This window comes from Danio rerio, chromosome 8 (genome assembly GCF_052040795.2).
Source record: "Danio rerio strain M-AB ecotype USA chromosome 8, GRCz13ab, whole genome shotgun sequence".
Classification (NCBI taxonomy): domain Eukaryota; kingdom Metazoa; phylum Chordata; class Actinopteri; order Cypriniformes; family Danionidae; genus Danio; species Danio rerio.
Window position 1 is genome coordinate 16,769,041 of NC_141028.1, and position 26,950 is coordinate 16,795,990.

General features: G+C 34.7%; 1 protein-coding gene across 6 annotated transcripts; it reads left to right on the forward strand.

Annotated features, from left to right (window-relative positions):
- Nucleotides 1-215: 215 nt before the first annotated feature.
- On the forward strand, nt 216-26,917 carry soat1 (sterol O-acyltransferase 1). Of its 6 annotated transcripts, XR_015497192.1 has the most exons (18): nt 216-304; nt 3,229-3,353; nt 6,193-6,251; nt 8,461-8,603; nt 11,150-11,209; nt 11,493-11,600; nt 12,073-12,355; nt 13,428-13,506; nt 13,599-13,680; nt 14,081-14,126; nt 14,264-14,393; nt 16,626-16,723; nt 16,860-16,958; nt 19,220-19,355; nt 21,647-21,792; nt 21,880-23,205; nt 23,306-23,949; nt 24,159-25,520. XR_015497192.1 is itself a non-coding variant. In XM_087263618.1 (17 exons), exons 2-16 carry the CDS (start codon nt 3,236-3,238, stop codon nt 21,955-21,957), a joined length of 1,665 nt encoding a protein of 554 aa, XP_087119744.1. In that variant the 5' UTR covers nt 216-304; nt 3,229-3,235; the 3' UTR covers nt 21,958-21,987; nt 26,548-26,917.
- Nucleotides 26,918-26,950: the final 33 nt, after the last annotated feature.

Here is a 26,950-nt window from a genome sequence, read left to right on the forward strand (position 1 = left end):
GATGTTCGTATATTTAACCCACTTTCGAGAAGAGTGAGACAACCTGTCATTACATTAATTACTAGACATCACTGGAAAAATGACACTGTTACTGTTCGCTTAAGATCAATACACGTACTCGAAGCAGCAACCAATCAGATGGAGTCTCAGTTCAGACTCCGCCCAGCTCAGAAGGAAGCGCCTGTTGTTTCACTTGGCCTGATGCTGCTGCTGTCATACAGATCATCTCCGCTTTTCATACGAGCTGAGTTTGTCTTCATACACCGAATTGTTTAATTAGGTGTATATTTGGAACAACACACGGGTAAGTGACAAATGGTGTTTTCTGTCTTTCTTAAACAGAACCGATATAAAAGATATCAAACATTTCCTGGTTAATAAACGTCTTCTGTGTTTATAGTCGAGTGTCGTGATTAGTGTGTATTTTCTGTCAGATGAATGAGATGATTGGGTTAAATCCTCTCAAAATAACGGCTTAGTTTAAACATAATTTATTGAAGCTTTAATTTTTTCCCAACTTGGATTAAATACTTTTCAGTTGTATTTTGGTTTTGGTAAATGTTTTAATGATTTGTTTCACAATAACCATTTCACAATAATGTTGTACACGTATTAAAACATTGGCTATAATGTAAGAAATTAGCTACTATAATGCATATTTTTCAATGAAATGTATGGCTATCCGTGGTTCAATCTACAGCTAAAGTCAGAATGATTAGCCCCCCTGAATTATTATTTTAGATTTTTTTAAACACATTTTTAAACATAATAGTTTTAGTAACTCATGTCTAATAACTGATTTATTTTCTCTTTGCCATGATAACAATAAATCATATTTTCTAGATATTTTTCAAGACCCTTCTACACAGCTAAAAGTGACATTTAAAGGCTTAACTAGGTTAAATAGGTTAACTAGGCTGGTTAAGGCAATTAAGTGAGTTATTGTATAATGATGGTTTGTTCTGTAGACTATCGAAAAAATATAGCTTAAAAGGGCTAATAATATTGACCTTTAAATGGATTTTTAAAAATTTAAAACTAATTTTATTTTAGTTGAAATAAAACAAATAGAATTTTTTCCAGAAGAAAAAATATTATCAGACATACTGTGAAAATGTCCTTGCTCTGATAAACATCATTTGGCAAATATTTAAAAAAGAAAATAAAATCTAAGGGGGGCTAATTACTCTGACTTCAACTGTATATCACTTGTTCTTATAATGTAACTGTAAGTGTATATAATTAATTACGTTGTTACGAGAATACAAGTAAAATGTATTAAATATTCTTACTCATCCCAAAATGGCTTCTTTTATTGTTCAGTTACATTTTTACAGTGAGATTAAAATAATAATAATAATCCATATGAGAATGACTAAAGTTTTACGAATGGTTGATTTAATTTTATTAATATATTTATAAATGTAACCCTAGACCACAAAACCAGTCATGATACATACATCATCTGTAAGATTAATAAATAAATAAGCATTTAATTGATGTATGGTTTGTTAGCATTGAATATATGGAATCTAAGGGTTAAAAACAAAATACTTTTATAAGTAATAATTTGAGGTATTTCGAGCTGTAAACATTTTTTAGTCATGTCTTTTTTTACAAGCTATCAGCAAGTTTCAGCAGTTTTTTTGTCAGAATTTTCTTCTAACATAGGGTTTTTAGGCCTAAGTATAGTGTTGAGAAAGAAAAATCGACTGGGGATATGTACACTGTAAACCTCAAGAGTTACCTTTATCAAATGAAATGCGTGTAGTTAACTCAAAACTTACTGAAATCTAATTCTACTAATTTGAAAAGAGTTTTGAACTAATTGTTGAGTTGGTAATAAGTTAATTAAATACCTCATTACTTCAACTTTAAATTTCATATAGATTAGTTTTTTTACTTAAATAATTTGTCGCAATCAGTTTCCTCAAACAGTTTGAGTTGCCTTAACTCATTAGATTTTACAATACTCAGTTGGTTTGAGTATTCTTCATTTATTGGGTTTTACTGTGTTCAAATTGCTTCATTTACTCAAATGGATTAAGTTTACAGTACTGATTATGATTAATTTTTGAACTTAAATGGTTTGTTGCAATCAGTTTCCTCAAATGGTTTGAGTTACCTTATTTTTTGGGGTTTTACAGTGTAATGTATTCTCAAAATATTTATGAATGTCTTGCCAAAATGCCTGATTTTTTTTCCAGAATATATGTGAATGATTCACTTCACTTTGTTTAAGTATCTCTTCTGCTTAGGGGTGATGTAAAAACGAATTATGTTTTTTCAACCAAATTCCCTCCAGACTGAGGAGGATGTTGATTTCCACTGTGTTTAAAAAAATACTTTTCCACTCTTCCTCAGTAATATTAATATTACCTTCTTTTTCCCCATTTATTTTTTATATAATATGTGTTCTCTAATTTATTGTCTTGTAGACTTTTATATAATTTAGTAATTATTTTGGTCATGTTGGCTCCTTTATAAGCTGAGATAAAGATCTTTACTTCCTCAATTTTCAAATAATTTTTGCCACAAAAGTAAAAAATATCTATCATTATGTCCCATAAATTAAGTCAGAAATATTAGTCCCCTTTGTTTTTATTTTTGTTTTTTTTTCCTTTTTTAAATATTTAGCAAATGATGTTTACCAGAGGAAGGAAATCTTCACAGTCTGTCTGATAAAATTTTTTTCTTCTGGAGAAAGTCTGATTTATTCTTTTTTCGGCTAGAATAAAAGCAGCTTTTAATTTTTTAAACACCATATTAAAGTCAATATTATTAGGCCCTTCAAGCTAGATTTTTTTCTTTAGTCTACAGAACAAACCATCGTTATACAATAACTTGTCTAATTAAACTAACCTTCCTAGTTAACCTAATTAACCTTGTTGAGCCTTTAAATGTCACTTTAAGCTGTATAGAAGTGTCTTGATAAACATCTAGTCAAATATTATTTAGTCATCATGGCAAAGATAAAATAAATCAGTTATTAGAAATGAGTTATTAAAACTATTATGTTTAGAAATTTGTTTAACAAATCTGTACTCTGTTAAACCAAAACTGGGGAAAAAATCAACAGAGGGCTAATAATTTTGACTTCAACTGTATATTGTACTTAATGCTTTTTGACAAAAAATCAACATAAGACTGGCTTTCACATATCACTTATCTTTTTGAACAATGCATAAGCAACATGTAGTTTATTTTGGGTTTGTGTTGTGTTTTCAGCAGCAGGATGGTGAATGAGGGTGCTGGAGGCCCTCGCAGTCGCAAGAGCTCTCATAAGGTGGCTTCGTCATCAGACAAGGATGGACCTGAAAGAGACGCAGAAGAGTTTCCTCTCTCTAGCAATGGTGAGACTAAAATCACTAAAGCAAACATCTGTAACCTGATCCTGAAGTGCTGAATATTCAAATTAGAGAAGGCAAAACAGTTTAAGTTTGTTTTGTCACATTTAGTATGTTTTGTTGGTTATGTAGGTCATTCAACTTTCACCCCCTGGAATCAGTTGCAACAGGTTTCACCTATAGTCTCTTAACTAAGACCAGCTTGTGCAACACATTATTTGAATGTCAGATCATACAACTGAATACATGCCTTTGACATTGATCATCTGCAGGTTATTTGTTGTCTTGGCCTGTTTAGTACAGTAGATGAAAAACAATGATTATGTGTTAATGTTTAGGGTTGATTCACTCCATCATTTAAATTCTGCTGTGATTCTTGTTCAAAACCTATTTAGAATTTTGTTTTCTTCTGTTGAACACAAAAGACAATGTTATGACGTAGAAAATGCTGGTTTCTGGGACTCATTGACCTCCATTCTAATGTTTTTACTCTTGTTACTCTTGACCTCCATACTAATGTTTTTACTTTTAATGTTTCAATGCAAATTAGCATTCTTCAAAATATCTTCTTTTGTATCCAACAGAAGAAAGTAACTCATAAAGGTTTAAAACCACATGGGGGAGAGTAAATGATCAGGCAATTATCAACCAGCAAACCCTTTAATAAATCAGTGTGCTGCTAAATGAATGTAAAATATATTTTCCAAAGGTTTAAATTTGCAAAACTAACTAGAAATGATAGTTATGATGACTCATTCTTACTGTAGTACATTACTGTTACAAAGATTGAGCTGTGTAATCATTTATGAATTAAGTCAAAATAAGGAAACAATGACACATTCAGGTTTCCTTAGTGCGACCTTCCAGCTTAATTCTGGGATGTACAGACTGCCATGTGATTTGCCGTGTGACCTGATTGAGAAATTGCCATGTCCTGGCCAGTGCTGTTATCAATGATGCAGTCATTCACATTAACTGTGACATGATGACACTGAAAATGCTGAGGTGGTGTTTTATTGAGCAACTTCGCTGCCAAATACAGCGCAGCAATATTTGAATTGGTGTTAATGTTTTCTGGTTGTGGTACATCATGTCACTTGTGCTTTCCAAGTGTTGAACTACTTCTTTTTGTTACATTCAAATCCAACAGGTTTTCCACTAAACTATAAATTCAATAATCACTATCTATCTATCTATCTATCTATCTATCTATCTATCTATCTATCTATCTATCTATCTATCTATCTATCTATCTATCTATCTATCTATCTATCTATCTATCTATCTATCTATCTATCTATCTATCTATCTATCTATCTATCTATATATCTATATGTCTGTCTGTCTGTCTGTCTGTCTGTCTGTCTGTCTGTCTGTCTGTCCAGTGTCTGTGTCTGTATGTCCGTCTGTCCGTCTGTCAGTCCAACCTATTGTTCCATCCATCCAAACTATTGTTCCATCCATCCATCCTTCCATCTTCTCACCCATGCAAAACCCATCCATCCAAATAACCTATTTTCCATCCATCCATCCATCCATCCATCCATCCATCCATCCATCCATCCATCCATCCATCTATCTACCCGCCCATGCAAAACCCATCTATCCACCTTATTCATCCATCCATCCATCCATTCATCCATCCATCCATCCATCCATCCAAATAACCTATTTTCTAACCGTTCATCCACCCATGCGTCCATCCATCCACCCACTTACTCTATCATCCATCCATCCAACTATCCATATATCCATCCATCTATTCAACCTGTTGTTTCATCCATCCATCCATCCATCCACCCTATACATCCATCCACCCACCCATCCATGCATCCATCCATACAAACAACAAACCTATTGTTCCATCCATCCACCCACCCTATACATCCATTTGTCCATCCATCCATCCATCCATTCATCCATCCATCCATCCATCCATCCATCCAACAAACCAACCTATTGTTCTTTCCATCCACCCAACCTATACATTCACTCGTCCGTCTGTCCATCCATCCAACCTATTGTTCCACCCATCCATCCAGTCATCCAGTCATCCATCTATCTATCTATCTATCTATCTATCTATCTATCTATCTATCTATCTATCTATCTATCTATCTATCTATCTATCTATCTATCTATCTATCTATCTATCTATCTATCTATCTATCTATCTATCTATCTATCTATCTATCATCTATCTATTTAATGTAAAATTTGTTTTTCCTAAATTAAAGTTAATCTATATGAACTATCTATGATCTACTAATCTATGAGGATGAAAGGGCCACATTTATACTCATTATAATCAGCATATTAATTCAAATGGCAAATATTTCCTCTCATTTAGGCAATTTGGGTTTTCAGCCTATCAAACAGACTGATTTAAATGGTTGATTACACACATGTTGGCTTAATACTTTTTTTCAAAGTCAAGTTTTCTTGGTAGCACTTTAGGTGTCATTACACATTTATTGTACTTACTATAGTAATTATGCATAATTATACCCAACCAATCCTAACATTTTAACCCAACCCATGTAGTAAGTACATGTAATAATTAATTTTACGCAGTAGTTAAATGAATAGTTACTGCAGAACAAACACACCTTTAAACAATATCACTTTTTTATAGTAATTTTGTGATGTCACCGTCTGTGTGTGTTAACATACAGTGTTTTAGGTCTGTTTGCACTGTAAAGGATGCAGATATTCTGTTTGCGTTATGTTGGATTAGTTACATATTAGTGGTCTGGTAACCAGGATACTGTGCCCACAAGACCTGCGTCCATCTGTATGTAGACGTGAGCATTCATGGGGGATCTGTGTTGATGTGTGATTTCAGGAAAAGTGGAGGTGGAGCAGATTATTAGTGCAAAACTCCAGCTGAAGAAGAAAGCTGAGGTAAGATGGTGCTCTGTGTGGCTCACTGGCTTTCTGTGCATTTTGTTGTTCTTTAAACAAATCAAATATCTAAACCATGAGGGCAACAGAGCAGGGGATTGGTGCATATCTTGTTTCTTATCACTGTATCATTGCAGACTATCAGTATTATCCACTGCTATCACAAATTACGTCATAGATTGACAGATAGGAGGGTGACCTTTGGTTTGGTGATTTTGCGCATGTTTAAAACTGACTAATGGTTTCAAATCCTGATGGTTGTTCTGCTTAGTTCTTGCTTTTTTTCAGGCTCCATAGCATTCACAATATTTAGATAGTGTCTAAAATAAATATATTAAAGTAACACATACAGTTCAAGTCAGAATTATTAGCCCCCCTGAATTTTTAGCCCCCCCTTTTTATTATTTCCCCCAATTTCTGTTTAACGGAAAGAAGTTTTTTTTTTCAACACATTTCATTCATTCATTCTATAGATAGTTAATATTTATATATTTAGATAGCTTAAAGGGGCTAATAATTTTTACCTTAAATGTTTTTTTTTTTTTTAATTAAAACTGCTTTTATTCTAGCTGAAATAAAACAAATAAGATTTTCTCCAGAAGAAAAAATATTATCAGACATACTGTGACAATTTCCTTGCTCTGTTAAACGTTATTTGAAATATATATATATATATATATATATATATATATATATATATATATATATATATATATATATATATATATATATATATATATATATAAATGGGGCTAATAAATCTGATTTCAACTGTAAATTAAAAGAAGTCATTTAAATATCTTGTTTGCACCACATTGTTTCATACATTTCTGAAAAAATGTTTAAACCATTTGGACGTTTTTCACAAATGTAACCAGCAAGGAAACTAATAGGAATTTTTTATTTTTTTTTTTGAGTGTACAAAATGCTAAAATATTTTCAAACATAGTTCAAAACATATTTATTTATTTATTTTGTTTATTTGTTTGTTTGTTTGTTTGGTTGTTTGAGTATTAGATTTTAAAAAGAATTTAAAAATTACAGACCTAAATGAATTTCTGGTCACCTGGCAATAAATTTACTTTCCATATTAAAAATATACAAAAATATACTTTGCAAAAATATACTTTGCAAGTTTCTAACATTTTGTGCAAGTCAAAGTATTCTTTTGGAGTGGATTACAGATAAAACTCAAATAAAGCATGAATATATAATTTCCTTAATTTAATTAATTCATTTACTTTATTAATATTTATTCTTATTTGTTTTGTTATATATTGTATTTTTTCATTCCCTTTTGTCTTGTTCGCCGGTTAGTACTTGTAGTTGTACTCAAGTTGTAATGTTTGAAAATGTAATAAATTTATTACAATTTTATCCAGATATATCTGTCATTGTGTAAATAGCATTTTATTTTGAAATATCTTATAGATTTAGCCAACAAGTGAGCAATTAGCACATAAAAACTAAATGACAATCAGGTTCTTATGAATCCCTCGCTTTTTTTTTTTTTTTTTTTTTTTTTTTTTTGCTTTGCAAAGGTCTTGAAAAGTTTACAGGAAGTGTAGACAGAAAAAGGAAGTATGTGGGTGCTGAGGCTTTGCAGCAACATGATGGAAAAATATGTTGTTTTTATATACCCTTGAAGTCAGATTTATTAGCCCTCCTGAATTATTAGCTTCCATTTATATCTTTTTCCCCAATTTCTGTTTAATGGAAAGAAAAAAACTAAATTCAGCACATTTCTAAACTGTTTGTTCTGTAGACAATCGAAATATTGCTTATAGGGGATAACTATATTGACCATAAACTGATTTAAAAAAAACTGCTTTTATCCTAGCTGAAATACATCAAATAAGACTTTCTCCAGACGAAAAAATATTAAAGGAAATTCTGTGCAAATTTCTTGCTCTGTTCATTTGGGAAATATTTGAAAAAGAAAAAAAACCCACAGGAGGGCTAATAAGTTTGACTTCAGCTGTATTTTCATAGTCATCACGTTTAGTATCTATAAAAGACCTTCCTTTGTCTCTATTATGAGCAATCTAAACAAAATGACCTCAACAGCTCGACTGATCACGAGACTAGATTCTTCATCTGAACTACTTGTATCTTGTGCATTTGATGTCCTTCTGTTCGTATTTGTAAGCTTCTTCCAAGATATAAAAGAGACTCACTGTTCTGTGTTTTTAATCTTTGTTTTGTCCAGCATTTGAAAGCAGACCTGATGAGGCAGTTTGACGCTCAAGTGAATGAGTTCATGGACAGCCTGATAGAGGAGTCTGCCAGTCTGGGCTCTTCGCATGTCAGCACAGTCTTTCCTCTGTCAGATAAGGAGAAAAGCAAACTCAGGTATTGCGAACGGCAGTGTTTGTCTGATAAACAGCATTATTTTATTTACTCTAATCCCACTGTTTATGTCAGTCTATACTAGTAGGGCTGCACATTTTAGCATCGATATGGCAATGTGTGTGTCTTACGGCTTTTCAATATTGGTGGCAGCCTTTTGAGTAAGAACTCATTAGTTCTTGGTAGCCCGAAATAAATATAAGTGGCCTGAATAGAAAATACATTATTTACTAAGTAAAAAAAAAAATCATTCATTCATTTTCTTTTTGGCTTATTCCCTTTATTAATCTGGGCTCGCCACAGTGGAATGAACCGCCAACTTATCCAGCATATGTTTTATGCAGTGGATGCCCTTCCAGCTGCAACCCATCCCTGGGAAACATCTATACACACTCAATCGCACACATACACTACGGACAATTTAGATTACCCAGTTCACCTGTACCGCATGTCTTCAGACTTGTGAGGGAAACCGGAGCACCCAGAGAAAACCCACGCCAACACGAGGGGAACATGCAAACTCCACACAGAAATGTCAGAAAGAGGCAGAGGTTCGATCCAGTGACCTTCTTGCTGTGAAGCGAGTGTGCTATCCACTGTGCCACCGTGACGCCCTCTTGTGTACTATTTTTCAACTTATTATTACTACTTATTTTAGTGGTTGCTTACTTCCTGCTGAGCTACTGTTCGGACGTCTTTGCCTACTGCTCGCTCCTCGCACTCTTGCTTCTATATTTTATACTCTAATATTAACTTTAGCCTGTCAGCACAGTGCTTAAACGACACAGCTCGAAGATCAACATCGAAACTACAAACTTTCCGGAATACAACTTTACCAACAAGAAGGGAATAATCGTCTAAACAATCCTCCCGCTGCCAACTTCTTACATTCCTGGGACGGAAAAACACAGCTGTGAAAATGCCTCTGGATCATATTGATTTAGAATCTCACTAGAGATTTCTAGTTTATCTCACATAAACTAGAAATTTCAAGGGTTCAGTTAAAGCATGGTGAAGGGGCTTTCAGCTACTGCGCCCCTCACTGCTGGAATCAGCTTCCAGAAATGATCAGATATGCCCCAACATTAGGCATGTTCAAATCAAGACTAAAAACACATCTGTTCAGATCTGTTTAGCTGGGCCTTTACTGAATTAGCACTGTATTACGTCCGACAGATTATGTATTTCTTTTCTTTTCCATTCGTTTATAACCTGTTTAAGCACAATTTAACACGTTTTATCTGGTTGAATGATTTTATTATTTTTTTTTCTTGTACTTGTCTTTTTTATTCTTGTATATGTAAAGCGCTTTGAATTGCCACTGTGTATGAAATGTGCCATATAAATAAACTTGCCTTGCCTTGTTTTGCAAGGTACTATTATTCAGCTTAAGTTGAAATTTAAAGACTTGACTGTGTTGTTAACTAGGCAGGCTAGGATAATTAGGCAAGTTTTTGGATAACAGTGGATTGTTCTGTTGATAATCCAAAAAATGCATATATCTTAATGGGGGTAATCACATTGACCTTAAAAAAAAAAAAAATTTAGCCACCACCCTGATGTGGACGCACTGGGGCGCTGTTTTTCCACGTCAACAGGTTTTTTAATCCTTCACTTTTGCCAATTGGTAAAGTTTTTTGCTCGCCACTGGCCACTATCGTTTGGACTCTCAGTAGTGATTATCAACCACACTGAACTGAGCTAAACTAAACTGAACTTAAACACTGAAAACTGAACTACACTGATTTAATTTACTATGATCTTTAATGTAAAGCTGCTTTGACACAATTTACATTGTAAAAGCGCTATACAAATAAAGGTGAATTGAATTAACCATGCAGTGTTTATGAATAGATTACACCCAAAAGAACATAAGTAGCCTTGACAAACTATACATTAATCTAAAGCTACAACTCTTAAGCACCCATTGCAGCTAGTTGTTTTACAATGGGAAGCTTATAAAGAATGTATTTGCTAAATTAGTGTAAGTTTTACAGAAAACGCTTATTAGATATGAAATGAATATCATTGTAAGTACAACACACACACACACACACATTTATTGCTGTACATCATGGTTTAGAGTCCACAGAAAAAAAATCCCATCAAGCACATTTAGTCCACCGACACAATAATGTTGAATTATGGATGGTTATTCATTTGTTTGTCACCTTTCCTGCTGGAGACCTATTGTTTACATCGCTTTACCATGGTAATTACACGTGAAAACGGCGTATTTGTAGTAAAAGGCAAGTCGATGTCAAAGCTTATAGTGTTACAGATAAAATGAGACCACAAACTGAATAAAAAGTCAAAGTTATACTTACTAAAATCTAAACAAACTCAGTCATTGCTATCGATCAGTATCGAACAGCACTTGGGAAATATTTTTAAAAGAATACAAATTTCAGAGGAGATCTAATCATTTTTTGTAACTATATTATAGAAAAAAATACAGCAATGTCAGGTTTTTCCAATATCGTGCAGCCCTACGCTTCAGTGCTTTAACTCATACACATGTTTTTTAATCATCTTATCTTCTTCTGTAGGAATGCACAACCTTCTCAAGGCCAGAGCAAGCAGTTTGTGATTCGCCGTTCACTGTTAGAGTAAGTCACGAGTGCCTTTTCTGAGACTTTATACACAAACCTGTATTGATGTGCGTGAAATCTCTGATTGGTTTCCGTCTGTGGTGAGATGTAGATGATGAGATGTGGCTTTCATTTGATTTGCCGACCTAAATCAACTGCTTTGTTAATGCACAAGTTATGTGGTTATTCAGGAACACAGTTTGGTCCTTGAGGTTACCAGAGAAACACATGATGATCATTCTAAATGTGGATGTGTGTGAATTAATAGTGCTTATCATATCAACCGATTTTTTTTCTGCAGTGATCTGTTTGAGGTGAACCACATCCGCACTATCTATCACATGTTCATCGCTCTGCTCATTCTGTTCATCTTCAGCACGCTCGTCGTGGACTTCATCGATGAGGGCAGGTTGGGGATATTCATTAACACCTTTTTTGAGACAGCAGCCTTATTTTATGTTTAAAGTTTGACCTTGCTAAGAGATATAAAGAGATATATTTTGTTTTCAGCGTAAGCAAGGTCACCTTTATGAATAAAAAGAGCTCTTGAACTATTCAATTCTATAACTGATCAAACAATTGGTATTTTAAATATTTTCTAATACATTATTAAAGGAATAATTTACCCAAAAATAAAAATTCTGTCATCATTTGCTCACCCTTCATTTGTCACAAATCTGTTTGAGTTTTTTTTTTCTTCTGTTGATCACAAAAGAAGATATTTTGAAAAATGTTGGAAACCGGAAACTATTGACTTGCATGGTATTTTTTTGTTAAGATGTTTGTTACGATAACCAGCGATCGTTTTAAATTTAAATAGTAAGCAAAAATATTGAGATGTTCATTTGTGATGTTTTTGTGATTTGTCTTGCTCTCTGTAGACTGGTGCTGGAGTTTGACCTGTTGGTGTATGCGTTTGGCCAGTTCCCTCTAGTGGTTGTGACGTGGATGTGTATGTTCCTGTCCACACTTGTCGTTCCATATGTTCTGCTGGTTGTCTGGGCCGGTATTTACTCCTCTTCACAGCATCGGGTGTTATGGACAGTGCTGGCTGGTTCTATCCTGCTCATCTACCAGGGGCTGGGTTTGGGTTTCCTTCCCACATATGTGGTGCTGAAGAACGGCCTTCCCCCTGCTTCATGCTTCATACTGATTCTAGAACAGGTAAAAGTAGCTAAATGTTTTTAGTATCACTCTGCTGCTCTGTTTTTTTCATTCATGTGTTTATTGTGTGTTCAATTGGTTCTTAAGTAATCTAATAGACAGTTGAATTCAAAATGATTAGCCATCCTGTGAATTTTTATTTCTCAAATCATGTTGAGCAGAGCAAGGAATTTTTCACAGCTTTTACTATAATATTTTTTCTTCTGGAGAAAGTCTTATTTGTTTTATTTCAGCTAAAATAAAAGCTGTTTTATATATATTTTTTCAACTATTTTAAGGTCAATATTATTAGCCCTCTTTTGCAATATATTTTTCAATTGTCTACAGAGCAAACCATCACTATACAATTGTAATGGTCAGACATTGGACAATAGAGTTGAGGATCCACGTGCAGTATTTATTAAACAGAGTATGGTCAGGTAGGCGAAGGTCGATCATAGGAGCAAACGAGGGACATAAAGAGCAATCCAAAAAAGTAGTATTTACACAGGCAAAAGGGATCAGTCCAGGCAGCTAACAACAAGAAACAGTAAACAAAGTGAGGGTCAGGAAACATTGCACAGCAAGGGAAAGGAAGGGAATACTTTATAGGGTAAAAAAACAAGACTCAGCCTTGTGTGTGTGCGCGCGCAAGTGTGGTGTATTAATAGTCTGTAATGAGTCCTTGATAATCTCACAGCTGTGTGTGTAATCATTGGAGATTCTGGAACAGGTGTGTGTGGGTTGCATGACAGGATTTGTAGTCCAGTTCTGTGATAGATTTGTAGTTCTGCAGCTAGATCACTGGTAATTATGACAACAATGATTTGCCTAATTACCCTAACTTAACCTAATTATCATCATGCCATCATGGCAAAGATAAAGGAAATCAGTTATTAGAAATAAGTTATTAAATCTTTTATGTTTAGATTTGTGTTAACGAAATCTTTCTTATGATCAGAAATTGGAAAAAATAAAATACAGCTAATAATTCTGACTTACAACTTACAACTGTATTTACATTTCTCTATTTGAAATATTTGTTTAATTTTGAATTTCCAGCTGAATGTCTTTTTTTTTTTGGTGTGAATAGGTGCGACTGATGATGAAGTCTCACTCTTTCATCAGGGAAAATGTGCCAAGAGTCCGATCCTTAGATCGAAATAAATCAAGTAAGAGCATCACTTAAATGCAGGTCACACACAAACACAAAAAAACCTAATAACAACATCTTGTTTTAATCTAGCTTTTTCTTTTTTTCCAGATTTAGTAGCTGTTCCTCAGTTCACCCAGTACATCTACTTTCTTTTTGCACCCACACTAATATACAAGGACAATTATCCACGGTAAGACTGACGGTCTGTTGGTTTTTAAGAAAATATATTTGTGTTTAAATTTTTTATCTTGTATATAAAATGTTTAACAATAAAAAATACATCTTCATTTACTTTGTTTGTATTTTTTTATTTATTTAAATGAATTTAAATGAATAAAAAATGTAATTAATTCATTAATTCATTCAGTCACTATTTAATTGTAAGCTGAATGTAATGACAGTCATACATATTTTACAATAGCTTAAAAAAGACACCTTCTAAAATGCTATCAGTGTAGTAAAAGTTAATGTAGTCAATAAATCTGTTATCTAAGTGACAATTCATAAAAGTAGGGATGCTATATTAGAAAGTTGGTTGAGTTATTAATTTTTTATTTACTCAGAAACTTTTGTCACTGTTGTTTTTGTAGAAATCCCTGTATTCGGTGGGGTTACGTGGCTACAAAGTTTTCTCAGGTGGGCTTCTTTGAAAAACAGCATGTTTATGCTGCCATTTCTATTTATGCCATTAACATTTATTTTGAGATTTGCACTGTATTGTAACACTGAAACATTGAACTGTTTTTTTTTTTTTTTTTGCTGTGTCGTTCCAGGTGCTGGGCAGTTTATTTTATGCATATTACATATTTGTGCGGCTGTGTATCCCTCAGTTTCGCAATATCAGCATGCAGCTCTTCGACCCGAGGGCCATGGTGCTGTGCGTCTTCAACTCCATACTGCCAGGTAGACTGTCAACTGAGCCACCATATCTAAAAAAATAGCTCATCTAAAAACTCATTCATTCATTTATTCATTCATTTTCTTGTAAGCTTTATTAAACTTTTCGGCCTTTATTAATCTGGGGTCGCCACAGCGGAATGAACCGCCAACTTATCCAGGGCTATTTTACGCAGCGGATGCACTTCCAGCCACAACCCATTTCTGGAAAACATCCACACACACTCATTCACACACCCATACACTACGGACAATTTAGCCTACCCAATTCACCTGTACCGTATGTCTTTGGACTGGGGGGGAAACCGAAGCACACGGAGGAAACCCACGCGAACGCTGGGAGAACATGCAACTTCTTACAGAAACTGAGGCAAGGCTCGAACCAGCGACCTTTTTGCTGTGAGGTGACAGCACTACCTACTGCGCCACTGCGGCGCCTCCTCTAAAAATTACTTATCTTTAATTAAACCAAACTTTTATCAGTTTCTGTTTTCTGTTGAACTCAAAAGAAGATACTTTGAAGTCATTTATATCAATAGTAAAAACAAATACTATGAAGGTCTAACTGTTACAACTTTAAAGTTTAGCTGTAGGGGTTAAAGAGGTATCATAAGTCAATCGGCAAAATAATATGTACAAGTTGAAGTATATCACAAAAGAAAAATAAAACAATTAATGTGTGTGATTAAGGGAAAGAGGATTTTAAGTAGCGCCAAATAAAAGAAAATAAAACCCAAACTGGCTGAAAATGATCCTCCAAACTACCTAATAGAAAATAAACAAACAAAACATTTTGAATGTCACATGACATCTAAACTCAATTCCCAGGGGAATTCAGAAACTAATGATCAGGCATCATGAAAGAGTATATACAAAACCGTAACAGAGTACCAAAACTGAAACAAGAACAAAATCAATCTCTAAAGTCAAAATATCTCATACACAAGCCAAAACACACACACAGCAAAAAGGCAATCAAGACTAAAGCAAGAGAGTTAATCTGAGAGTTCACGTCCCTTTAAACTTTGAGCTTCCTTCCTGATTGGCAGTGAAGGTGGTGACGTCACAGGGAGTAATAATGATTGACGTCTTCAGGAATGAATGGGAAACTGGAGTGAGCAATCCTAAGAAAATTGACAGATCGATAGAGAGAGATAGAGGAGCGGGCACAAACAAAACAACACAGGCACATACATAACACTAACATTCTTTAAAATATCTACTTCGTTCAACACAAGGAAGAAACTCAAAAAGGTTTGAAACAAGTAAATATTCTCTTTTAATTGAATTGTTAATTGAATTGTGCGTTTCTAGATCACATATAAATACTTAATAAGTATTTACTTAATAAGTCAAGCAGTATTTTCTAGACAAGCAAAAAATATAGTCTTGTTTTAAAAAATAATAGGCTAAAATTAAGTGAGTTTTTGATTAAAACAAACTAAATAATCGGCCAATGGGGAGGCTAATTTTTTTGACATAAGATTATTTGACTTGTTTTAAAGAAAAACTTACTTAATTTTGATACATTAGTTCTTATAACAAGACAATGTGTTTTGCATGTCTAGAATATGCTTCTAGATTTAAGATTTTTTTTTAGATGTTTGGACTAGAAACAAAACAAAAAATAAGTGAGAAAAGCGAAAATGAAAATTACACACCACTTTTTTTTTGGAAGTAGGATCTCTTTATAACTTATAACTGAACACACTATAAAGCTGCTTTTCCACTATCGTGCCAAACCGTTCTAAGAACACTTCGGTACGGTTACGGTTGTTTCTCCACTGAGCCTGGAACGGCGCGCCACGATTACAAACCGTTCTCGGCCCGGAATTCTCGGCACGGTTAGACAACTGTGCTGAACTGTGTTGACAGATTCTGTGTGTTGACGTCGCGACTCGGTTGCTAAGCTACCACAGCTGGCTCAGCAGAAGCGCGCTAGTCATCAGACATCCTCAATAAACTACAGTACATTTAATATAAAATAACGATCCAGGTCTAAACGATACAGTTTGAAAAGGGTTTTAAACAAAGAAATACTGTATGTTGCTCATTTAAATTGTTTAGTTGAACCAGTTTAACTTTACAAGTCATTTACCTTTTTGCAGTGGATTCACTTTCCATTTTACTGATAAGATGCTTAGATAGGAATTTCAAGCTGAAAGGGGTCACAAATGTAGTAAAACTGTATAAATGAATGTAGTTTGTTTGATGGTTTTCTTGTTTTCCTTTGTATAGGAGTGCTTGTGCTTTTTCTGGCATTCTTTGCTTTTCTGCATTGCTGGCTTAATGCATTTGCTGAAATGCTACGATTTGGTGACCGAATGTTTTATAAGGTAATAAACATCACTAATATTTAAACTTAAATCATATGATTTAAAAAAAAAAATTATCATAAATTCTAAAAAGACGAAATCTCAAATGAAGTCCTCATGATGCAATGCATTTTTCTATCAATGTGTTTTACGCCAGGACTGGTGGAACTCCACTTCATATGCAAACTATTATCGCACATGGAATGTTGTAGTTCATGACTGGCTTTATTACTATGTCTACAGGGACTTCCTGTGGGTAAGTTATCAGCTAAGCATTCATAATTCTAGTTATAGCATATATAGTTATAGTAGTGATTCTAGTTATAAAGCTATGTATTTTTATTATATTTTTTATATATTATTATTTTTAAAGCGACCATATGTCAAATTTTGAAACATTTGTTATTAGTGCTCTCTAGGGATGTAATGATTCAACCAATCCTTGATTTTGATTTCATGATTCGATTTTCACACAACTGTTTTTTTTTTGTTTTTTTTAATAAACTGAGACTGAAGATATACTGTAAACAAAAAGACCTCCTTTCAATTGGTCATTGCTGCATATGACTTGTACAAATGAAATATAAAACAATTTTTTAATTTTTAATTCAAAAAGAAATTTAAAACCAACCAAAAATCAAATAAGTTACACAAATAAATGAAATCTCTTCATCTAAACAAAGTTAGGCTTTTCTTGTGCTATTTCCATTTAAAATGACAGGCAACCACTGATTTTTAATCATGATCCAATCAGTAGTGCAGCTTACATGCAGCATGAGCCGTTTTTAATCTAAAATTACAGCGTGTAATAAGAAAAAATTGAAGCAAAAGCAGAATGTCCTGACTTTAGTTTGTGAAACTATTGTGATAAAACATACTGTATCTGTAGAAAACTGAAGCTGAAAGAGACGCAGATCTGCCAGCAGGTGGCGATTATGAGCAGCAGTGTTAGGGGCCGTTTACACAAAATGTGGTTTTCCTTTCCAGTGTGATACTTTTGTATTATTTGTCAATTTAAACACGCATTTGAAGGATGTGTATGACCAATACGGTCATGCCTCATGTCTCAGCGCCACGATTTTTAGACGCTCAGTCAAGTTGAAAGAACTGTAACCCTTAGATGCACAAGCTATAAAATAGATATAGAAAAAATAAACTTAGACGGTTCACATTAAAGCCATGTAGTGCATCAAAAGGTTAACACACCTTTCACACTCAATGCAGCTCAGGCAGTTTATTCTGCTGTGGCGACCCCTGGTAAATAAGATTTTAAGCCGAAGTAAAATTAATGATTGCAGCTCATCAATGTCAGGCAGTTGACCAATCAGAAGAGCTTGGTGGCAGGGAAACTGTTGCAGGTGTCTGTTTTCAGGTGCTCTGTGGCTTTTTTCAAACCATTCCCAATCATTGCGTCTTGCGTTTTAAGAAGCAAAGACGCATTCAGTGTGAATGAGCCCATATAGTGTCTCCTAGATTACTTGTGACAACTTTAACCCTTTGACTGCCCACTCTACTAAATGGTTGACCATGTTATGACTGTTTTAAATAATGACTGTTAAAGACATTTAAAGAATGACAATTTTAAATAACGATTTACACACACAGCATTGTTGGTTTACAAAGGAATCAAACAAACATAATCCTGTTGCACGACTGCACTTGATTTTGGTTTTATTGTTAAAAAACAACAACATGAAAATTTTAAATGAGAATCTTAAATGTTATATGGCATACTTCAAAAAATAAAGATAATTTAGTGTTCAATAATGTTTTATTTTGGATATTTTGTAAAAATAAGTTGGTCTAACATGTGATTTTCAGATTTTTCATTGTTTATGTATTAATTCTGGTACTTTTACCATAAAACGACATATTAACCATTTGGTAGAGGCTGATATTTTATAAATTATGGGATGTGTTGAAAAAAATGCATTGAGTGTGTTAACTTGCGACATAAAGGAGTTAAGAAATGCAATCCAAATGTTTCTTTCTTGGTGGAGTAGTTAATATGTATCATTCAGAGGTAAAAGAAACAAAAAAATGCCATTTTAACTTTTCTAAAGACATATTTTAATTGATTTGAAATGCCTTGCAGTTCATCGTTACATCTTTAGTGATACTAGTGGCAATATGTGCACTGCAGCCAGCAACTTATTCTGCACTATTGCGGATGTAACGTACAAAATAAAAAAAATTTAATCATTATTTGCTCTTAGCTCTTGCAACATTATCCTGAAGATTCTATTATTTATTTAATGGGAGACAAAAGAGGTTTCATAAATGCATTAATGTCACATCTTTTGATTTTTTTCACACTCAAAACATCCCAAGTCCTTCACTCTACAGGCTGTTGTCGACAACCTCTTTTATCATTAGCTGTTTGCACATTGGCAGTGAGAAAGCAAATAATTCATAAAAAATTTGACATTTTCTTTAATGGATGTAAAAATCTGTGCAGAATTTTGTCCAAACATGCATAACCAAGTCTAAAGCAAGTTCACTCTTTCACTTGTACAGATGACACAGAAGCGGTTTCGTGCGGTGGCCATGCTGGTTGTGTTTACCGTGTCTGCTGTAGTACACGAGTATGTTCTGGCCATCTGCTTCGGCTTCTTCTACCCCGTCATGTTCTGCCTCTTCATGTGCTTTGGAAGTAAGAAACCCATTTACTACAAAGACATGTCATCACAGGTAGAATTGTCAACAGGCCGAACATATCTGAACAGATATTTAATCCAAAAATTAACATTTGTTGCAATTTACTTTGCTATTCACCCTCATGTGGTTAGAAAATAGAGAGAAAAATATATTGAGGACTTTTGCTATTGGTTATCAACATTCTTAAAATACCTTCAATGGATAAATACGAAACACATTTGTAACATGTGGCTGGTCAGTAATTGTTTGTATGAACCATCCATTTAATTAAAGTACATTACTTAACATTAATTTTACTAGGGATGCACCAATGTATCGGCTGCCAATATTTATTGGTTGGTATTTGGATTGATATAAAGCTGCATATCAGCAATTATACAAGAACACCATAGTTTAATAATTACATGATAATATCATCTAGAAATGCACCTGTCTAGTCCAAATATCTTCAAATACTTAAATCAAGAAGCAAATAAAATGACAAAATGAAGTGATTTTTTTTTTAACAAGCAAAATAATCTGCCAATGAGGGTACTATATGACTTTGAAATTTTCATATAGTAATTATTTTTATCCTAGTTTGTCCCTCTCGTAAAATGTTGAAACGTTGAATGTTCAATGGATCCAATCAATGTTCAGTAAAGCTAAATCAATGGAATAAAACTGTAGCTAGTACTGTATAGCACTGTTTCCCAACCCTGTGTCTGAAGGCACACCACTACAACAGTACACATTTTCAACCTCTTCCTAATCAAACACACCTGAATCACATCATCAGAATTGAATCATCAGAATTGAATGAATAGAATCATCAGTAATGATTAAATCACACTGAACAGAGCTAAACTGAACTGAACTGAACTTAAACACTAAAACCTGAACCACACTGTTCCAATTACTATGACCATTTATGTGAAGCTGCTTTGACACAATCTACATTGTAAAAGCGCTATACAAATAAAGCTGAATTGAATTGAATTGAATTGAATTGAATTGAACATTAGAAGAGACTCCAAATCCTGAAGTTAGGTCAGATTAGGGAGACATCCAAAATATGTAGTGATGATGTGATGTGTTGGGAAACACTGCTGTATAGTACTTCAGCAACATAGGCTCATTCTGAAAACATAGCCCTATATACATTTTTTGACGATTGCAAATTATGTAGCCAGACGTATGTATGGCAGCTTTTCGTCTTTAAAATGAATGATGCGGGCGGTATGATGCTGTTCCTTTTCATGCTTACCAACTGAACGCTTACCTCCGTATGGACGGCTTTAACAGTTTGTCCAGTTAGCTTGCCATGTACGTCGGCAGACTTGAGACACAGAGAGGAGTTGGCCACAACAACGGGGTTCGAGTTCAGCAAAGAACGGTTCCAGAAAGCAAGAAAGATGAAAACAAAAGCCAAACAAATAAATTAATTATAAGTAAATAACAGGGTGAAAATGTGTAAAATCTTTTCTTTGTCTGAATTGCTTTTTAAAGCTGTCGGTTAGGTTCAGGGAAGTTGGTGGGCAAATCAATCGGTGCTATTGAAAACACTATTGGTTGGGTTTAGGGAAGGAGAAGGGTGGGTCAGTTGATCGATCAGTCAGTCAGTCGATAGCCGCCTCTGGTGGATTTACCTGAGAACAGCAGGCGCAAATGGCACTCGTGAGAGAAATTTGAGATCTGAAAAAGCGTACTCAGCGGCCTCTGATGGATTCACAAAAGCAAAAACTGAAAAAAAATGTAGCTTCTGGGATGTATTTGGTGCTCTCCAGAAATGTATATAGCGGTACGTTTTCAGAATGAGCCTGGGTTGTACTAAATGCAATTCAGTAACAGTATTATATTGGTATCGGAATTCAATTATTTTTTTTTTTTAAATCCATATTGTTTGAGTTTAAAAAATCATATCTACAGTATTTACCCCTACTTTTACTGATAAGATGCTTATATAAGTATTGTAATAAAGATCACACGCTAAGAAGAGTCACAATTGTAGTAAAATGTGCCCTCTATAACTGTGCCTCTGCATGTTCTTCAAAAGTAAAAAACTCATTAACCACAAGAGCATGTCAAACACCCCTGCTAAAACAACCAAACAAACGGCTAGTCTTAAGCTGGTTTTACAGCAGACCAAACATGTGTTTAGCTGGTCAGCAACTGGTCAACCAAATAACACTCAAACAGACCAATCTAACCTGCTTGGCCAGGCTGGGATGCCAGATAACCACTTAAAAATGCTGTTTTCATGACTGATTAACACGACAGAAGCTAAATATGTCCTATTTCTCACAGTGGTGTTTAACTTCGTCCTTCATGACCGGAGGAAAGGACCGATCTGGAACGTGATTATGTGGACGTCTCTGTTCTTAGGACAGGGGGTAATGATCTGCCTGTATTCTCAAGAGTGGTACGCACAACGCTACTGTCCCATTGCAGAGGTAACCAAAAACTAATGGAGCCTGATGTGTTTAATGCAGATCATTGTTGGTTTATTCATGTATTTGAGTGTATTTTTGTTTCCTCAGCCTTCCTTGATTGACCTGCTGAAGCCTCGATCCTGGACTTGTTATCCACAGACTAACGCTGCTGTTGACTCTCACTGAATGGGATTAACACAGAAGAACATTCTTTAGGTATTGCACTATGAGTGAAAAATGAAAATCACGAAGACAATGTTTTATGATGGGGCCTTAGATATGTTATTTGTTGAGATATTATTTATTATGACAGCCGTAACAGAATGTGGAACGTCTATAATGTTTCAATAGTTTAGTCCAGTTAGCATTTGACAATCTATTTTAGGTTCAATCTGATCTGGCTTAAAGAGATTCTATTTTTAGACACCTTTGTGATGTCATGAAGTTGAGATCAGATTTAGTTTACTGCCGTTTTATTTAGATTTTTAGTGTTTGATACTGTTGTGTTATTCCATGGACTTAAAGAGTGAATATGTGGTATATTTTGGCTGTTTTTCTGCCTGGACCACAAAAAAAAATCTAAAATGTTTACAAATGGGGTTTTGAAATCTAAAACCCCAAAGGAAACGATGTGCCATACTGCTGTGAAACATTCCTTCATTCATTTTTTTTTCGGCATAGTCCCTTTATTCAACTGGGGTTTCTGGTTTCTGGAAGCTGATTCCAGCAGCGGAGGGCGTATTAGCTGAAAGCCCATTCACCCTGCTTTGACTGAACTCTTGGAGCTTATAATTTATTTGATCCTAAAATCTGAGCGAGCATATCTGTAATGTATTGAGGTGCTAGGCCATTTAGTAATTTATAGACAACTAATAATACTTTAAAATCTATTCTGAATGTAACTGGGAGCCAGTGTAAAGACCTGAGGACAGGTGTGATCTGCTGTGATTTCCTGGTTTTGGTCAGAATCCTGGCAGCAGCGTTCTGGATGAGCTGCAACAGTCTGAATGTCTTTTTGGGAAGGCCTGTGAGGAGTCCATTACAGTAATCCACCCTGGTGCTGATAAAAGCATGATCAAGTTTCTCTAAGTCCTCACTGGGAACAAAGCATCTGATTCTTGCAATGTCTTTGAGATGATAGTATGCTAATTTACTGACTGCTTTGACATGCTTTAACTCATGACTTTGACATGACTACACTGGGAAACATCCATACACACTCAGTCACACATACACTAAGTACAATTTAGGTTATTCAATTCACCTATAGCGCATGTCTTTGAACTGTGGGGGAAACCAGAGCACCCAGAGGAAACCCATGCGAACACGGGGAGAACATGCAAACTCCACACAGAAATGTCAACTGACCCAGCCTGGACTCGAACCAACAACCTTCTTGCTGTGAGGCAACAGTTCTAACCACTGAGCCATCGTGTCACCCTTGTGAAACATAAAAACTCATTTAATTCTAGAGCTTTAATTTGGAGGAAGTTCTCCATTCTGCTCATTTGTTCTCTTTGGTTACTGTTTGAAGAGTCTGGTTCACACCAGGAGTGAAAATAGGACTATATTATCAACTCATAATAGCTGGGTTTCCATCATCACATGTTAATGCACATTTTGAAGTATCGCATGGGAAACGAGTGATGCCAAATGATGAATGAAACTAGTTTTTACACTCGCTTGAGATGATTTTGGACTTTGGATATTGGGTTCATTTGAATAATGGAAGATGGAAACGCATTTTACAAAAAACTCACATGGCAAATCAACTGTCTCTGTTATCAGTGTAGGCAGATGGGCTGGTTTCCAGAAAATGTGGGCGGTTTTGAAAAGTAAATTTTATATACAACTTATTTAACAAAACATAAGTGTGTGCTCTAACTCCATTCAGTTAGTAGGAACTAGTGCATAGCACAAACCATGTGGGCCCACCTTCAAGGGGATCGAGGTGAAGGAAAGTTATCAAAATCTGACTCTCCAGACAAATCTGACTCCCCTTCGCATGCGCGCATCACATTAAACTCACATCGGTTTACCATGACACTTTTATTGATCATTTTATTCCGCAATTGACGGCAAGAACAAACATAGAAGTGTTGTCTGTTTGACAAACAGCATCTAATTGCGTGCAAAAGATTTTTAAATGTCAAATGCATTTTATACCCCTTTTCGAAAGTAAAACATACTCTACTACAGGGGTGTCCAAACTCCGTCCTGGAGGGCCGGTATCCTGCTGAGTTTAGTTCCAACTAAACACACCGGCTAATCAAGCTCTTTCTAGGTGTACTAGAAACTTCCAGGCAGGTGTGTTGAAGGAAGTGGGAACTAAACTATACAGGACACTGGCCCTCCAGGGCTGAGTTTGGACACCCTTGCTCTAATAGGTAGTGTAATCTACATAAGATTAAGTGCAATGAGAGGAGGCAGAGTTTCGATGTGACCCGGTTATGTTGTGGTTCTGTGACTGCTGGTGTTGGTTAAAAATTATTACAATTAAAGTAACTAGGTTAATTTCGAATTCACTTTTATAAAATATTAATAAATTTTTTTTTTGTGAGTTTGGGCGGGTTTTAGACAGCTTTAGGGCTGGAAAAAAGCAGCTGGAAAAAAAATATCTGGCAACACTGTCCATTATGCTTGTCTTGTTTATTGTTGGTTACAAGGTTACCAATACTACAGTCAACCACTCTAACAACTTAATGGAAATTCACCTAATTCACATTTTCTTTGGGAAAGATTCTCTTCACGTTAGGATGGAAACCAACTAACAACATTGTGTTTATTGTAAGTTTCCACTGCAGTTTTATTGCTTGACTCATCCATGCTTTTTAAAGCAAGTTGGCTTCTGATTGGATGCCAATGTTTTTGTCTCTAATCAGCTAAAAACATGGTTCTGAAATTGATTTCAATGATATCGTTCTTCTGTGTTGTTATCAATATGTTTATGATGTGGACTATTTTATATTCTTTTGTTGTGACCAGGTCTTTAAATTAGTAGCCGATTTAAACCAAGGATGATAACTATGATAACTAATGTCAACACTGCCATCTGCCATTTTAAAACGTTGCATTCTGTAAAACAAAGTATTCTGACTGATTGTCAATGTTAACGTCAGAAATATTGTTTCTCTGTGCTCGTATTGTTTTAGTTGTGGTGTTGATTATTCTTTTGTACCTAAACTGACTTCTAGAATTACATATTTATTGTTATCATTATAATTCTCCTTGGTGTGGACAGAGTTTTGGATATTAGACTTATACTAATTAGATACTAATTTAAAAGACATAATTTAAATCGTATTTATTACAAATTAAGGTTTCATATATTTGTGAGGATTGATGCATTGCAGCTGGCTGCACTCATGCCATATTATAATTACTATCAACAGATTTTAAGCACTGTCCCATTATTCATTTATTATGTACACTGCAGGTTTTCCTAGGATTTCCACAACATTTCTTGGGCTGTATTATACATTATGTGAAGTGTACATGCAATAACTATGACGACCAGCAGGTGGTGATGGAGAGTTGAATGTTAGTTCTACTGGATACAGATTTTCCTCATGGTTTCTGTCATGTAAAGTCTTTGTTGTGATTTCCAGAATAGTTGATGATTGTAATTTTCATCAGGAAAAATGTTCAATATTTTGGAATAATGAAAACTCATGAAGTATTTTTAAATATTTTTGTCATAAATGATCTAGTGAAATGTTCACTAATGTATAAATAAACAGTTTTACTGACATCAGTGTGGTTTGCTTGTTGGAATTATATCTTGTTGTTTTTTATCAGATAGCTTATTTATAATGTATCCTGTAACTTAAATCAACAGTGAAAGTCTTTTCTGTTTACATTTCTGTGCTATTAAAAATGTGTAAATGTGTCAGAAAGGTTGCAAAAGGTTTGTTATAGTAGCTATTATTGTTATACACAAATGTATGCACACTTTTTTTTTTTTTGCTTTTTAATTTTTATCATTATGTATTACATATACATATATCTCATGAAAAGATTTATAGACTGACAGAAGAAAACATGAGGATAAAAGATGCTGTAAGTTAAACCGGTATTGCAAACACAATAAGACAAAACACTGGAAAATAAAGCTGAGGTTGAATTTACTTATTTTTTTTGTACTGATAAATTACAAGTAGACCTAATTATTATTATTTTTATTATTATAAAAAACAGCAACTGATTTTCTGAAGTAAGACAAATTAAATATATTGCTCTAAAATGTACTACTCTTTTTTTTTTAAGTATATTAAAAGGTACACGGTGGCTGATTAGCACTGTCCCCTCACAGCAAGAAGGTCGCTGGTTTGAGTCCCGGCTGGGTCAGTTGGTATTTCTGAATGGAGTTTGCATATTCTTCCTGTGTTCGCATGGGTTTCTCCGGGTGCTCCGGTTTCCCCCTGTCCAAGTATATGCGGTACAGGTGAAGTGAACTAAATTGGCCGTATGTGTGTGAATGACTGTTTAACGATGTTTCCCAGTGATGGGTTGCAGCCGGAAGGGCATCCGCTATGTAAAACATATGCTGGATACGTTGGCGGTTCATTCTGTTGTGGTGACCCCTGATGAATAAAGGTACTAGGCCGAAGGAAAATAAATGAATGAATGAAAATCAAACAGTAAAATTAAAAGCTCGGTGCATAAGAGGGTCTAGCAGTGAAGCTCCTATTTGAGCTTGCTTTTCACTGTATATTATGAACAAAACTCTTCGTTTTGCTTCTTAATATTTACATAACATATTTTTATTCACTTTAGTGTCCTAGAGATGGGTTGCGGCTGGAAGGGCATCCGCTCCGTAAAAACACGCTGGATAAGTTGGCGGTTCATTCCGCTGTGGCGACCCCAGATTAATAAAGGGACTAAGCCGACAAGAAAATGAATGAATGAATGAGTATTCACATTAGCACAGCTTTTATGACATCTAATATATTCGTTAAAATGACATTGTTAGGCCTATGTAACTTAAGCGTTCTTAGCAGACACAACTTTTTATCTGTTTTGGGCTAATTGTAGGCTACGTTGGTTATCATCCGTAAGATGTTATTTGCTGTACTTTATGAATGTACATTTTCTCTTAGTTGTGCTTATGTTATTATTAATGTATTAAAAAGAGCGATGTTTTGCATCACGGTGATGATGGTGTGCGCGCGCTCTCCGT

Excerpts from the sequence above, each read along its gene's own strand:
- soat1 (XM_087263618.1), top strand. The coding sequence starts at position 3,236 with ATGGTGAATGAGGGTGCTGGAGGCCCTCGCAGTCGCAAGAGCTCTCAT. Across the intron at positions 8,604-11,149 it reads AAGGAGAAAAGCAAACTCAG|GAATGCACAACCTTCTCAAG; the intron begins GTATTGCGAACG and ends CTTCTTCTGTAG. Across the intron at positions 11,210-11,492 it reads ATTCGCCGTTCACTGTTAGA|TGATCTGTTTGAGGTGAACC; the intron begins GTAAGTCACGAG and ends TTTTTTCTGCAG.